General features: G+C 40.3%; 2 protein-coding genes across 3 annotated transcripts in view; both read left to right on the forward strand.

The window, feature by feature from the left end:
- LOC139566414 (gamma-aminobutyric acid receptor subunit alpha-5-like) overlaps positions 1–2,996 on the forward strand; it is a 35,676-nt gene extending 32,680 nt beyond the window's left edge. The window contains exon 10 of the mRNA XM_071387572.1: positions 20–2,996. Within this exon, the coding sequence (XP_071243673.1) occupies positions 20–325 (306 nt within the window). The 3' untranslated portion in view covers positions 326–2,996. The remainder of the gene's footprint in view (positions 1–19) is intronic.
- Positions 2,997–4,159: 1,163 nt separating this feature from the next.
- Positions 4,160–13,439, forward strand: part of LOC139566343 (gamma-aminobutyric acid receptor subunit gamma-3-like) — a 42,663-nt gene continuing 33,383 nt past the window's right edge. For both annotated transcript variants that reach the window (XM_071387458.1, XM_071387459.1), the window contains exons 1-2: positions 4,160–5,037; positions 5,608–5,759. In XM_071387458.1, coding sequence (XP_071243559.1) covers positions 4,985–5,037; positions 5,608–5,759 — 205 coding nt within the window. In that variant the 5' untranslated portion in view covers positions 4,160–4,984. The remainder of the gene's footprint in view (positions 5,038–5,607; positions 5,760–13,439) is intronic.

The following is a 13,439-nucleotide window of genomic DNA, read 5'->3' on the forward strand; positions in this document are numbered from 1 at the left end:
AAATGTTTTATCTCAACAGAAAAGGGACCCTATGGTGCTTTCTAAGAAGCCCAACAACGTCTGTACAGCAGGAGTGAACTACACCCCCAACATCACTAAGGATATCTCTATCTCCACCATCTCCAACAGCACCTCCATACAACTAAGATCATCTGAAACAGAAGTCCTGGACCCCAAGAAAACCTACAACAGCGTGAGCAAAATCGACAAAATGTCCCGGATAGTTTTCCCTGTCCTATTTGGAACCTTTAACCTAGTGTACTGGGCTACTTACCTCAACAGAGAACCGGTCATCAAAGGAGTCAACATATTGGCTCCAACATAGTGTCTTTGTCAAACACACGACCCTACCTTCAACCATATTGGCCTACAAACTGCTAAAAAGAAATGCTACTGTGTCCCAAAGGATGGGAGATGTCATGGGTTCTGTCTTTCTCATACTGTCATTTGCATGAAGCTTTTAGAGAGATACTCTAACCATCTTTGCCTTGATGTTCCCTCTTTATACCTACTGTACATTGCTTTAATTCAACAATGACATTTTGAAAGTGAAAATCAATGGCATTTTGAAAGTGAAACTCGACAAGGACCTTTTGAAATGCTGCAGTGTGGACATTTGTCCTGGCCTCAAATGAATTGAAAACGGTCATGGCAATTATGTTGTTGTTTATAACCCTGTCATCTTGAAGAAATAGGAGACTGAGAAACACATGCTGTGTTAGTAGTATAAAGTAAGATAGGGGAAGCTAGGCTGTTACGGAAAGTGGCGAATAATGATTTTTCAGTGTAATTTCCAGTCAATTTGTAAAGTTTGTATAATACTGCGGACAAATCTCTCTTATCTCTATTGGATACATACGTTGTTAAACTTTTGTCATTTTTGCCCATCTCACATGTACTGTTTGTACAATTTAAAATGTTACTATTTCTTACCTCTATATAATGTACAGATTAATAATTTTTGACAAACGTGGGTCTAACTGTAGAGACAGAGGCCAAATAAGCTAGCAAGATACAACGCTGTGATGTAATTGATGGTACAGTCTAATCAACCTAGGTGAAAGTGCACAGTCGGAACATTCTAATCATTACCAAGTTATAAAATGGTTGGTTGATTAGGTCTGACTTTTTCAATTGCAATGAAAGTGTTTTCCCTAAGCTAGAGGGAGTGGATGCCTACTTTGAAGTATTGAGCTGCCCTTTGGTGTGAAAGATTGAACTCATGTACTGTAACAGGATACGTTTTCAGGGTCGTGTTCCTTAGGCATCAAATGGGGGGGGAAACGGACTGAAACAGGGAGGGACTTCCTGGATTTGTCCAGTAAGAAACACTTATTTTCATTTACCGTTTCAAAACATTTTGCTACACTTTGCCCTACTGAACACAGCCCTCCTACACTGCTGTCCTATCCTCATTGTGTCATGACCAGATTGGCCCCAGTCCCCGAAGTCCGCTAGGATCTAATTAGCCTGGGATAATGAGCTTGTACCTGTTAAACACTATCTGATATGGCCCCTGGAGAGAGAACCAACCACATGGGACCGACCACCCACCCTCACCCCAGGCCCAGGCGCTTTGTTCAGGGTACGGGAAGGAGAGCATGTGGGTATGGCTCTGGGGCATGGTGCCTCTGTGGTAACACCTACTTTCTTGTTACAGACTCAAGAGACCGAGAGACTGTATCTTTTTTTTAAAGAGAGAAAGAAGAATAATGGATGAAACAAGAAAGAATAAGTTTGTGCTTCAAGGTCACCATACTGGGAAGAAAAAAGAATCCCTACTTCAGTAAAAGATGGAGATACAGCCTATATGTAACAAGCTGTTCCTTAGAATCATATAAACTCGTCGACACAGCATGTACAGAGAGAGAATAGATGGATAATTATGGATATGATATTGGTGATGGATGGATACTTTAAATGTCACTGACGTTACAGTTCTCATTAAAGTATCATGTTGTAGATAATGCAATAACTACATGTATTATTATTATTATTATTTTATATTCAAATCTCCTAGGCAACAAAGACATTCTTCATGTATATAGAGGCAGTGACTAAAATGCTTCTTTATTTGTATGTCTCTATGTGACATCTTGTGTTAAAGGAATAATCCACAAAAAAATAACTTGTATGTCTTTTTTTCATTAGTCCACTATTGACACAGTCCCAAAATTGTTTTGCATGTCAGCAATCATGTTTTCAAGATTAAGGACTTTCACAAAGTAAATTGCCACTAGCCACACCATTACATGCTCTCATTCCAATACAAATCAAACCTATTTAAAGTAATTTCAGATACAGTATATTAATTAGTTATGTGTACTATTCTCCTTGTACCAGTGTAAATGTGTACATAATTTGAGGTTGCAGTCAAATGTTTTAATTTTGTTAAACACTTGACAATGAAGCATCCCTCTGAAAGAAAATCCACCAATCAGACTTAAAGTACATCTTAAAGGGGACAAATGGTACATGACCCCATGGAGGTGTCATGTATGAGCTATCCCTTGTCACTAATAGCAACTAGCAAAGGATGGGAGAGGAAGGGACTGCACTGGTGACTCGATGGATTACAGAAATACTGGCCCATGAGGTCCTGTTGTGTAGGGAGAGAGAGGACTGATTCCATCCCATCAGTCACTGTGGCAGCCACATCTGCCATACATCTGTTTGTCAAGGATTTAGTTCCGCTTAAGTTGCTTTTCCATTCAGGAGCCCTGTGTGCTTCCCTCCAATTTAAGCCCTAACTGATGACAAATGGTGGTGCTCCTATGCAGTGGACAGCTGCGGTGCGTGTTAGCAGGCAGGGAGAAATGTAAAATTGCAATGCTACGCTGAGAAAAAGACACATGATAGCTCATCGATATGAGGACGTAGCTTAGCATAGTGCATACACTACCACCCATGTGTGTGTCTGATGCATCAATGGATTATGTGACTAAAAAGTGTCAATAAATGTATGTACATTATTTGATTAAATTAGTACACTGAAATCGCTTTTTACCATATTATTATATTCTGTTTTCAGGGGGGAGAAATTATCAAATAGAATGGATGGTTTTCAGTCACAGTAGCCTATATCCTCTGTGTATGCATGTTGCATGTAGATAGGCTATACAGTAGCCTATATCAGGCTACTTGTATTACACAGTAAAGCCACATAATCCATCTATTTGAATCAAACCTGTGAGAAAGCAGGGGTACTCATCTACTGGTTGGAGAATTTGGAAGAATACTTCCTGATTCAGATGTATTTATATGTCATGAACATCTTTCAAAATGCATTAGCTTGACAAAATAGGAGAGATGGGTGCTTGCTTTCTAATTGGTGTGGGATTATAATATGCATCCAGGGAAAAATAAGCCTCTCTCTCCCTCTCCTGGCTCCACACACGGGAAGCTGCTATTTCCTACTAGGGCAGATTATATATTGGGTCTGAGACATCAAAAGGTAAATCCGCTGTACAGTATTATTCCACTGGCATACAGACCAGCCTGGTCTCATAGACAAGATGTAACATAGTAAATGAAAACCTGGGACACTCAAATTAGTATGATATGTTGTGTTTGGTATAAGACAGATGGTTACTTAAAGCAAAACCAAAAGTAAGGTGGTTGGTCGGGTGGGATGAGTAGGTGTATAACGAGAATGTCTAGCAACCTAAAGGTTGTGCGCTTGAATCTCATCATGGACAATTTTAGCTAATTAGCTATTTTCAACTACTTACTACTTTTCAACTACTTTGGAGCTACTTAGCAGCTACTTAGCATGTTAGCTAACCTTAACCATTTTAGCTAACCCTAACCCCTAGCCTAGCTAACATTAGCCAGCTAGCTAACGTTAGCCACCTAGCTACCTAGCAAGAATTCGTAACATATCGAACGTTTTACAAATCCGTAACATATTGTACATTTGAAAAAGCGTAACATTTTGTATGTTTTGTAAATTCGTAACATATAATAAGAATTGTAATTTGTAGGATATCATACAAAATGGGTGGTGGACATTCACTAATTAATACATACCATATGAAACAAACATATCATACCAAAAACAGTATATCAGATTTACGCACAGAATAATGTGAAATGCTCTGATACCAGGTTGGGCAGACAGATATAGTAGCCCTAAATTGCAATAGTGCCGCCAGCCGAATGGAAGTGGTCTGGCTTCTCAGTGCAAACTTCCTCACGTTTTGTTGATTATTTTATAGGTTTAATCGAAAGTAAAGGATACTAAAAACGAACGCTACCAACACGAAGTGGCCAATAGCATTATGTGTCAGGGTTTAGCCTGCGATACTGTACATTTTTCGTGTATCCTAAAAACAGCGAGAGCACGAATTTGTTTGGGAAAGCATTGTAGGCAACCAGCCTTTTCTCAGAAAGGGAGCAACTTTGCGAGGATATGGTGCCATTTTCCATGGCTTTCTGCTTGAAATGTATCAAGTGATAATTTATCTGAAAGTAAAAGCGTTTTATAGCAATATTGCTAATGATATGTGATCTAAGGAGCTACAATTTGCAATGAAAATCGTGTGAAAGTGAATAGGCTAGTCAAAGTTAAGATGTTGCTTGCGTACTTTAATGTTAAAGGCTTTTTACGAGTCTCGTTCTGTAGGTAGACGCCCTACTGTACCTTGTGAACGATAACGTCATCATGTCGGTGCATAAACTGGTTACTGTAATTGAATGGAACGGAAGGAGGTGGGGTGCTGCTGCTGTTTAAGACATTGATCGTTGACGTTGCAAAGAAGGACCCGAGCGGCTCAAACAATCTCGGCGATTTCCGAACGCGGATGAATTCAACCTAATCCATGGTCGACTATCAGGAGATTTGATGGATTTCCTATAAGAAACTATACTCGGGGTGCATAGTTCCAGTTTATATGTACCGCTCCTTCTCCCTGGCTCCCTCTACTCACCGCTCTAACAACGCAGAAGTCTCCACCGTCTTCATCATAAGTCATTTTCATGAACAATGACAACCAAGTTGCTGGTGTCTTTCTTACTTCTGTCAGTCCAACGGGTGCGGTAAGTCTCTTGACTGGTATGATAATGGGTGTTGTTTTTACATTGTCGAAATGTGAATTGTGGTAAAATGAATTAAATCAATTAGAGCCTATTATGTGCTGTGTATGTCGCGCGCGTCTATGATACGCAACAACACCGACGCGCTTGCAGAGAATTAATTGAACTTCATATTCATTGTTTGGCCAAATAGCTATTTATACTTACCATTTGCATTATTCATTGTCGAACGTGTTTTCATATTAATAGTATATTCTATCACATAATAAATAGGTAGCCTAAGTAGTTACATTCTGTAGGTATCCTAGTTTAATTACTGTATGTAAGACCGGGAACGTCCTCTGTAAAATTGTTGTGTTGAGATGTGAATGATTTTGGATTATATATTTTTTCTGTTCAATAAATTACCGATTTCAGTTTAAAGTTTGGTTTCATCTGCGCTTGTGATGCACTGAATTCAAAAACCTAGGCCTGTAAGACTATTTTTAATGCATGAATTATAATCTAATGTCAGTGATTTTGAGGAGTTTGTTTTTATTAATAAAGCGAACTTCTATTTTCTATTATGTTTAGTTCCGACCCAGACCCAAGGGACTACGATGGGGACTATGAGGACACTACTGTCAATCAGATGCTGGCTCCCAAAAACCACCAGGCCGAGGCAACGCTCATATTAAATAACTTACTTAAGGACTACGACAAGACACTACGCCCTGATATTGGAGGTGAGTTACATTTGTGTATTTTTTACTGCGGATATTATAAAAACTTTCAACGGGGTGTCTAAATTGTTTTGGTGATACGCGCACCTTCAATGGCTATGGCGAAGCGCGCTGTCCATGGTGTTGAAATGGCCTCCTCGGGCGCGGTGCTCGCTCACTGGTGGTTTTGTGCGTGTTTTTTCCACCAACACGCTCAGATCTTCACCTGACAACCTAATCAACTAAGCAGGAGTAGGAAATCATTCCAGATAAACAGATACACATTTTGGCAGCCTATTTGTTTACCGGTACATGGTCAACCCAGATTACAGGAATAATAGTAGGTCATTAACGATGAGTGGGCACTGTATTGTACAGTAGTCCTAGGTTAGTTTCCGTGACACAACCCTCTCCGCATATGTCCCTTGTTGATTACAAATGGAATCTAGATGAAAGGCAGTTGTCAGAAACTGAATGCTGGTCATAAAATATTAACATTTGCACTTGAGGATAACATTCAGCCAAAGACAGATTCATGATATTTATGTTAATTATCTCGGTAGTAAACTGAGTTATTCCCACAAGGCTATCTTCATACAGTAGACAGATACTGTTTCTCTTAGCTTCCTGAGTCTGACAACTAAATGATAGAACTATACTGAACAAAAATATAAACGCAACAATTTATTGATTTTACTGAGTTACAGTTCATATGAGGAAATCAGTCAATTAATTAAATTAATTAGGCCCTAATCTATGGATTTCACATGACTGGGAAGACAGATATGCATCTGTTGGTCACAAAATAGGCCTCACAATGGGCCTCAGGATCTCGTCATGGTATTTTTGTGCATTCAAATTGCCATCGATAAAATGCAATTGTGTTCCCTTACGCCTGCCCATACCATAACCCAACCGCCACCATGGGGCCCTCTGTTCACAACGTTGACATCAGAAAACTGCTCGCCCACACGCCATACACATGGTCTGCGGTTGTGAGCCTGGTTGGATGTACTGTCAAATTCTCAAAAATGACGTAGGAGACCGTTTATGGTAGAGAAATGAACATTCAATTCTCTAGCAACAGCTCGGGTGGACATTCCTGCAGTAAGCATGCCAATTGCATGCTACCTCAACTGCACATTTTAGAGTGGCCTTTTAATGTCACCAGCACAAGGTGCACCTGTGTAATGTTCATGCTGTTTAATCAGCTTCTTGATAGGCCACACCTGTCAGGTGGATGGATTATCTTGGCAAAGGAGAAATGCTCACTAACAGGAATGTATACAAATTTTGTACAACATTTTTGAGAATTAAGCTTTTTGTCCGTATAGTAAATTTATTAGGTCTTTTATTCCAGCTCATAAAACATAGGACCAACACTTTACATGCTGTGTTAATAATTTTGTTCAGCGTACATACAGCAGGAGCATAATTCAATACAATCATTTGATGAATATGATAATGAACGCCACCACTGTTTCATTTGTATTCACTATTCTAAAAGTTTCACATGTACATATAATCGTGGCAACTAAGAACCACATCTTGCGGTGTCCATGAGAGACTAATATACATTGCATGATGATGTCAGGGGCAGATTGGTCATCTGGCAATTCTAGCAGATGCCAGATGGGCTGAACCATTTTGTAGATGGGTGTACTGGTCAAATTTGACACACACCATTAAAAAAAGAATTAAAAAAATATATATATATGAAAAAGGTCACATGGCCGGCGGCCCATGGGCCTGTTAACACTTTTTAATTTCTCTGCTACACTATTTTGTAATGAGCCTTTGGCTGATCAGTGGGCAACAGCCAACCCCCCTACCAAGATTCTCCGGCCTGGTTTTCTGATCGGCTGAGCTGAGGCCATGCAAACACATTCAAAGTCAAATTCGGCATAACCAAAGATACCTGCTCCTACTCTGTCATCAGTTAGACAGCCAATATTATGGATCATAAAAAACAGAAAGAGCACATTCTACATTGTCACCTCATTCAAAACGTAATTTTGGAGGGGCAACTAAAAACCATGATATGGTCAAAGAGTAAAGCGCGTCATTCTCATGATTCCTGTAATGAAAGTGTCTGCCCTGCCCATGTTTCTCTGGGGCCTGCCTTTGTGATGACCAAGCCACTCTCCTCTCCCACCATGCACTCGAGAGAAAAATATGTTCTAATTGTATAACATTTCAAAATGCAATTGCGGGAAAAACACTGCTTTGGAAGCTTCGTCCCATTGTCCCTGTTGAGGAGAGCCTCAGCTTTCTGTAGGTGTAATTGTTCTTTCTCAACTCTCAATATTCACCTCAATAGCAACTATTTTACAACCAAGGTATTTGATATGGCTTTGACATATGGAGCGGCATGTGCGAAATGCACACTGGCCATTGCGAGGGCCTACAACTGCAACGTGTTTTTGTAATGCTCAATGTACTGTTGGATGAATACATGGCTACTAGTAGTGGCCGTTATATTTAGAGTTAGCCATCTAGTTAATAAGCTTTGAGTTTCTACTTCCTCAGGAGTTGAATCCCAAAGTAATTAGCCTATGATATTGGTGCACAACATTTTTTAGAAATTCAGGAGTCCTATTTTGACAGTAGAATATGTAAACTATAGTCTAGTTGTCATACCAAAATGCATGACAATCACTGTGTCAGGTTGCACATCAAAATATATTGAATCATACCTGATTGGATGTATTAGATGATGTGTTGGATGAAACAACATATTACTTGATTACCTCAGTAGTCTATTTATAACACTTCTTAATAAATCACTATGAATGACTTCATAAGATGATTGCTCATGATTTGGGTCCGACCAAATCCGGGGCTGGTGCCACCCACTGTAAAAGGTAGTGGCACCAGTTACACCATGGGATAATGTTAGTAATTAGTAATTGATACTTAGGGTATGTGTTGATTCAGGGGAACACACATGACAGGCTCTAATTTGCAATATATCCTAAGTCATTAGCTTGGCTTTTATAACGTATAAAGCTTAAAGGAATAATCACCTTAAAATTGTATTTTGGTAAAAAAAAAAAATATTAGTCCACTGTTGATACAGTCCCATAATGTTTTGCATGTCAGCAATCACGTTTTCAAGATATAGAACTTTCAAAAAGCAAATCGTAATTTGCCACCATCATCATGAGGATGTGGTAAGTGACAGTTTGCTTTGAGTTGGTAGTGCACTCAGTGATGTGGCTGGTGTGGATAAAATACCAGGACCAAATTTTTGTCCCAGTCCGCCCCTTTTTGCATGTAGGGGTTTTACAGTAATGTCTGAAGGTCAGATGTAATGTATTACAAATAGGGCCAAATGTACTCTTTATTCTAGTTGTATTATGCATTATTATCTCTTATTCATGTGGCCATGTAAACCACATATTTACTGTAGACATATGCTCTTTTTGAATGATGTACAATGCCATAATATGCATTGTATATTCATAAACATGTATGAATATATTACATGCCTGTTATACAAGCTGTATACTACAATGCTTTGCACCTTGGAACATTGTAATCCCTGAGTTCAGAGCTCCAACATCACCTCACAGATTATGGATATTGATGCATCTCCCGGTTCAGCTCACATGGGGGAAGTGGCTGCTTTTGTGTCCTTATTATGTCAGCTTCCTTTTGGGTTGTCAGGGGATCCTAGGCAAAGTGGGTCAGAATATTATTCCTCAGCATGCCAAGATGATGCACCACCCAGTTTGGGAATCACACCACGGTACATCAGCATCAAACTCAGGAAGTAGCATTCCTCACGTGGCACTCCTCCAGCGCAGGCACGGGCACAGTGGAGAGTTCAGAGGGATTCATTCACAGAGAACAGAGTTGAACCTCGGCTGCTTCTCTAGATCTCTGTGGGGCTAGGCTGGATGTGTTGGGCTATGTTTGATGACTGACAGGGCATGTCCGCTTGAAAGATGTAAGTCACGGGTTTATTTCCAGGTTGAAAGGTGTGAGAGTGTGAGTAACACTTGATGCTGCTAATTGTCTGAGTGGCGTGGCCACCCGCTGCCAGCTGTTGTAGCACATGGGAAAGTGTCATGTTCATCAGACACGTACCTACACCAGTCTGTTTATGTGTGTGTGTGTGGACTTGTTTTCCTATTTGTCTGGACCAGAATGTCCTGACAAGACAGGAAGACAAGAACAATTCTGAAAAGTCAGGACATTTTGCATGCCCTGAAAAGTTATAATGCTATTTTAGGTTTAAGGGTTAGGTTTAGGGTTAAGGTTAGGGTTAGGTTTAGAGTTAGGGTTAGGATTTCTAATGGGATAACATATTTACTTCCCAAAAAGTTCTGACAAGTAACTAAAACATGGCTTATATATATATATATATATATATATATATATCGTGTGTGTGTTTTAGTGTGAGAGAGAGAGAGCATGCTTGCCTGTGTATGTTTGAGCATGGCATGTGAAGGTGTGTGTGAGTGTGTTTGCATAGAGTGGGTGGGTGGGTAAGAGGAGATCCTCACTCCAGTCTATCTTTTTGAAGTATGAATTAACATCCCCGGCATTAGTCAGGCTGCTGTTGGAAATGATTGAAGAGGGACTTTGATTTCTGACAAAACGCAGGTGCATCACTGTTAAACATAAATTGCTCTCAGACACGAATGGATTTAAAATGAATGCGGCTGCTCTTCTCTGAACATCCCTGTTCCTGGCGGCCGATTTGTTCAACGGAAATGCTTATCCCCTCCCAAAGATGCATTTTAAACATTAGTTATGCATTTCCACCTGTGACAATAACTCTGGAGGGGGGTAGCACTGCTGTAGTTTAGCACAATGCAAAGTTTGGCCCCACGTTGAGTTTGAACCATTTTCAAAATCACACCATCCAGATTTACAATGAAGACAATCCAAGGCCAACACTCATTTTTCTTTCTGACTTTGGATGGCACTTATTCAGGGAGATGAACCTTGCTCACCCAGACACAATGCTCAACTGGCTGTACAGCACAGAACAGCACACCCACTACCCATTTCCACTGACCCATTTCCACTGGGTCAGATGTGACTGCACAGCCTCCACATTTGCCCTCGGGCAAATGTCTTCAGACAATCTCTTCAGAATGGAGATTCCAGTGCTAAAGCTGCATTGGCTGGATCACAATCAGATGGAATCTGTTTTAGATATTTCGACAAGGTTGGCTGGAGAAGTGGTGCAACTTTACCTGGATTGTGTAGACTGTTTTTGACTGTATGCTATTGGACGGTATTGCAATTGATTTTCTTGTGCTGTTTGTAGGGCTATCAGGCATTAATATCCTTGATGATCGCTATGTATTCTTCCAGAGCCATTATCCGCGGTTTTAAGTGATGTCATCAGAGACACAGAACCCAGTTTTCTATCAGAACGTTTTTTTGAACAGAGGGCCACAAAATTGGTCTGGACATTTCATCTACTCAGGTTTAGTAGATGGACAACGGTCAGAGAGTAGTAAACTTGTAGAATCTTAAAGGCTTAGCTTGACTGCACTGGATAGTCTCAGTCCTCTCGCAAAATCCAGTTCGCTATTTAAATTGATTTCAGAAAAAGGGGCCCACAAAATTGGTCTTGTCATTGTATCTACTTCTGGTGTAGTAGATGGATAATGGCCGTAGATTAGTAGACTTTTAGAATACTATAGGCTTAGCTTGGCTAATCTGGGAAAACTCAGTCCTCTCAAGCTTCTCCACAGTGACACATTGATGCAACCTTTCAGCAGACAGGGAATGCCTGATACCCCTTTCTCTATTTTAAGCCCCCTGAAATTTCATTAGATTAGATCACCCACCGGAGAGGAGAGCCGAGATTCCCAGACAGACACTCAATTAAATGGAACCCACATCTGATCAGGGGAGCACTCATCTCTGACTCCTCATTTAGTTCTACCATGGCCATCCCCACTTCCTGAATCTAGCAGGTGCCCAGAGAATCATGCAATACTTTGATTGGTTTGATACGGGCACTGCTGAGGTGCAAGGGTGTGAATGGAGGTTATCCTTATGGATGTTCAACTTCTTAAGTGTCTTCCACCCTCCCATTGTTAGGGATTACTAGGGTGTTTAAGGGGGGAATACAAATGATTATTTCCACAGTTGAAATGCAAAGGGCTTTGGAACCAGCTCAGTGTAATCCCCAGACTTTGTCAGAATCTACTGTGAAATATACAGTATAATACTAATGGAAGCAACAGTTTCTGACGATTTTAATGCACAGCTAATCTTTATTCCGTTTTTTTTTTATGAAAGAGGGGATGTAATATGGAACTGAATATGCTTCAGGGTGGGTGGTGGGGTGTGTGGGGGGCCTCTGTCTGTTTGTCTGTCTGTCTGTCTGTCTGTCTGTCTGTCTGTCTGTCTGTCTGTCTGTCTGTCTGTCTGTCTGTCTGTCTGTGCTGCTTACTCTTTACATTCCCCATCTGCCCTTTTAGAATGTGTAAGACGAAACATCTTTAATACAGTACTTTCAAAGTTCTTGACATTTTCCGGATTGATTGGCCTTCATGTCTTAAAGTAATGATGGACTGTCATTTCTCTTTGCTTATTTGAGCTATTCTTGCCATAATATGGACTTGGTCTTTTACCAAATAGGGCTATCTTCTGTATACCAACCCTACCAAGTCACAACACAACTGATTGGCTCAAACGCATTAAGAAGGAAAGAAATTCCACATATTAACTTTTAACAAGACACATCTGTTAATTGAAATGCATTCCAGGTGACTACCTCATGAAGCTGGTTAAGAAAGTTCCAAGAGTGTGCAAAACTGTCATCAAGGCAAAGGGTGGTCACTTTGAAGAATATAAAATATATTTCGATTTTTGGTTACTACATGATTTCATGTGTTATTTCATAGCTCTGATGTTTTCACTATTATTCTACAATGTAGAAAAAACCTTGAATGAGTAGCTGTGTCCAAACTTTTGACTGGTACTGTATATCAACCAACTTGTCCCACTTCTGGACCGTACAAGATTGATGCTATAAATTACCCACAGACACATCGAGGAAACAACCTCACTGGTCATATCAAGCAAATGAGCATCCATCTTGGATTCCCCTCCATCAGAAAATAACAGCAATCACTCAACCTAATGTCACCTGTTTCCCATCAGATGAAGTTCAGCCATCTCCTCCGGCTCTACAGTGATCAGGTTAGCAGGAGCCACAATGGCAGGACCTGAAACAGAACCACACATCCTAATGAAGATAGGATCGCCAGAGGTGCACAATACATGTTCAAAGTCAAAGGGCCTGGTGGATTAATATGCTATTAACCCTTTCCCTGTGCTATCGTTAAAGGGACGCTCAGCAATTTAGCCGGGGCATTCACAAACATTGGAACACAGCAACAGATTAATTTGCTATTATTTTCTCCTCCCAAAGCAGCCCCATATACTCATGCTATTTGGTGCGTAATTGGTGAGATTAGATCGAAATACATGTCCCAAAACATGGTGTCCCCAGTCTGTCTACTTTTCAAGAAAATGGCCTAATAAGTCTTGTTAGGGACCCTAACAAGACATGGGGAGCGGATGAAAATCAATTCAATGGTTAGAGGCAACATGAAATTATGTTGAGATGATGTGGACTTGAGTCCCTAATTCAATCAATTGCAGATAAAGGAGAAAACACATTGCAGGTTCACTCAAAATGTTAGTCAGAGGCTGCGTTTTGACAGG

The sequence above is a fragment of the Salvelinus alpinus genome, chromosome 38 (genome assembly GCF_045679555.1).
Source record: "Salvelinus alpinus chromosome 38, SLU_Salpinus.1, whole genome shotgun sequence".
Taxonomy (NCBI): domain Eukaryota; kingdom Metazoa; phylum Chordata; class Actinopteri; order Salmoniformes; family Salmonidae; genus Salvelinus; species Salvelinus alpinus.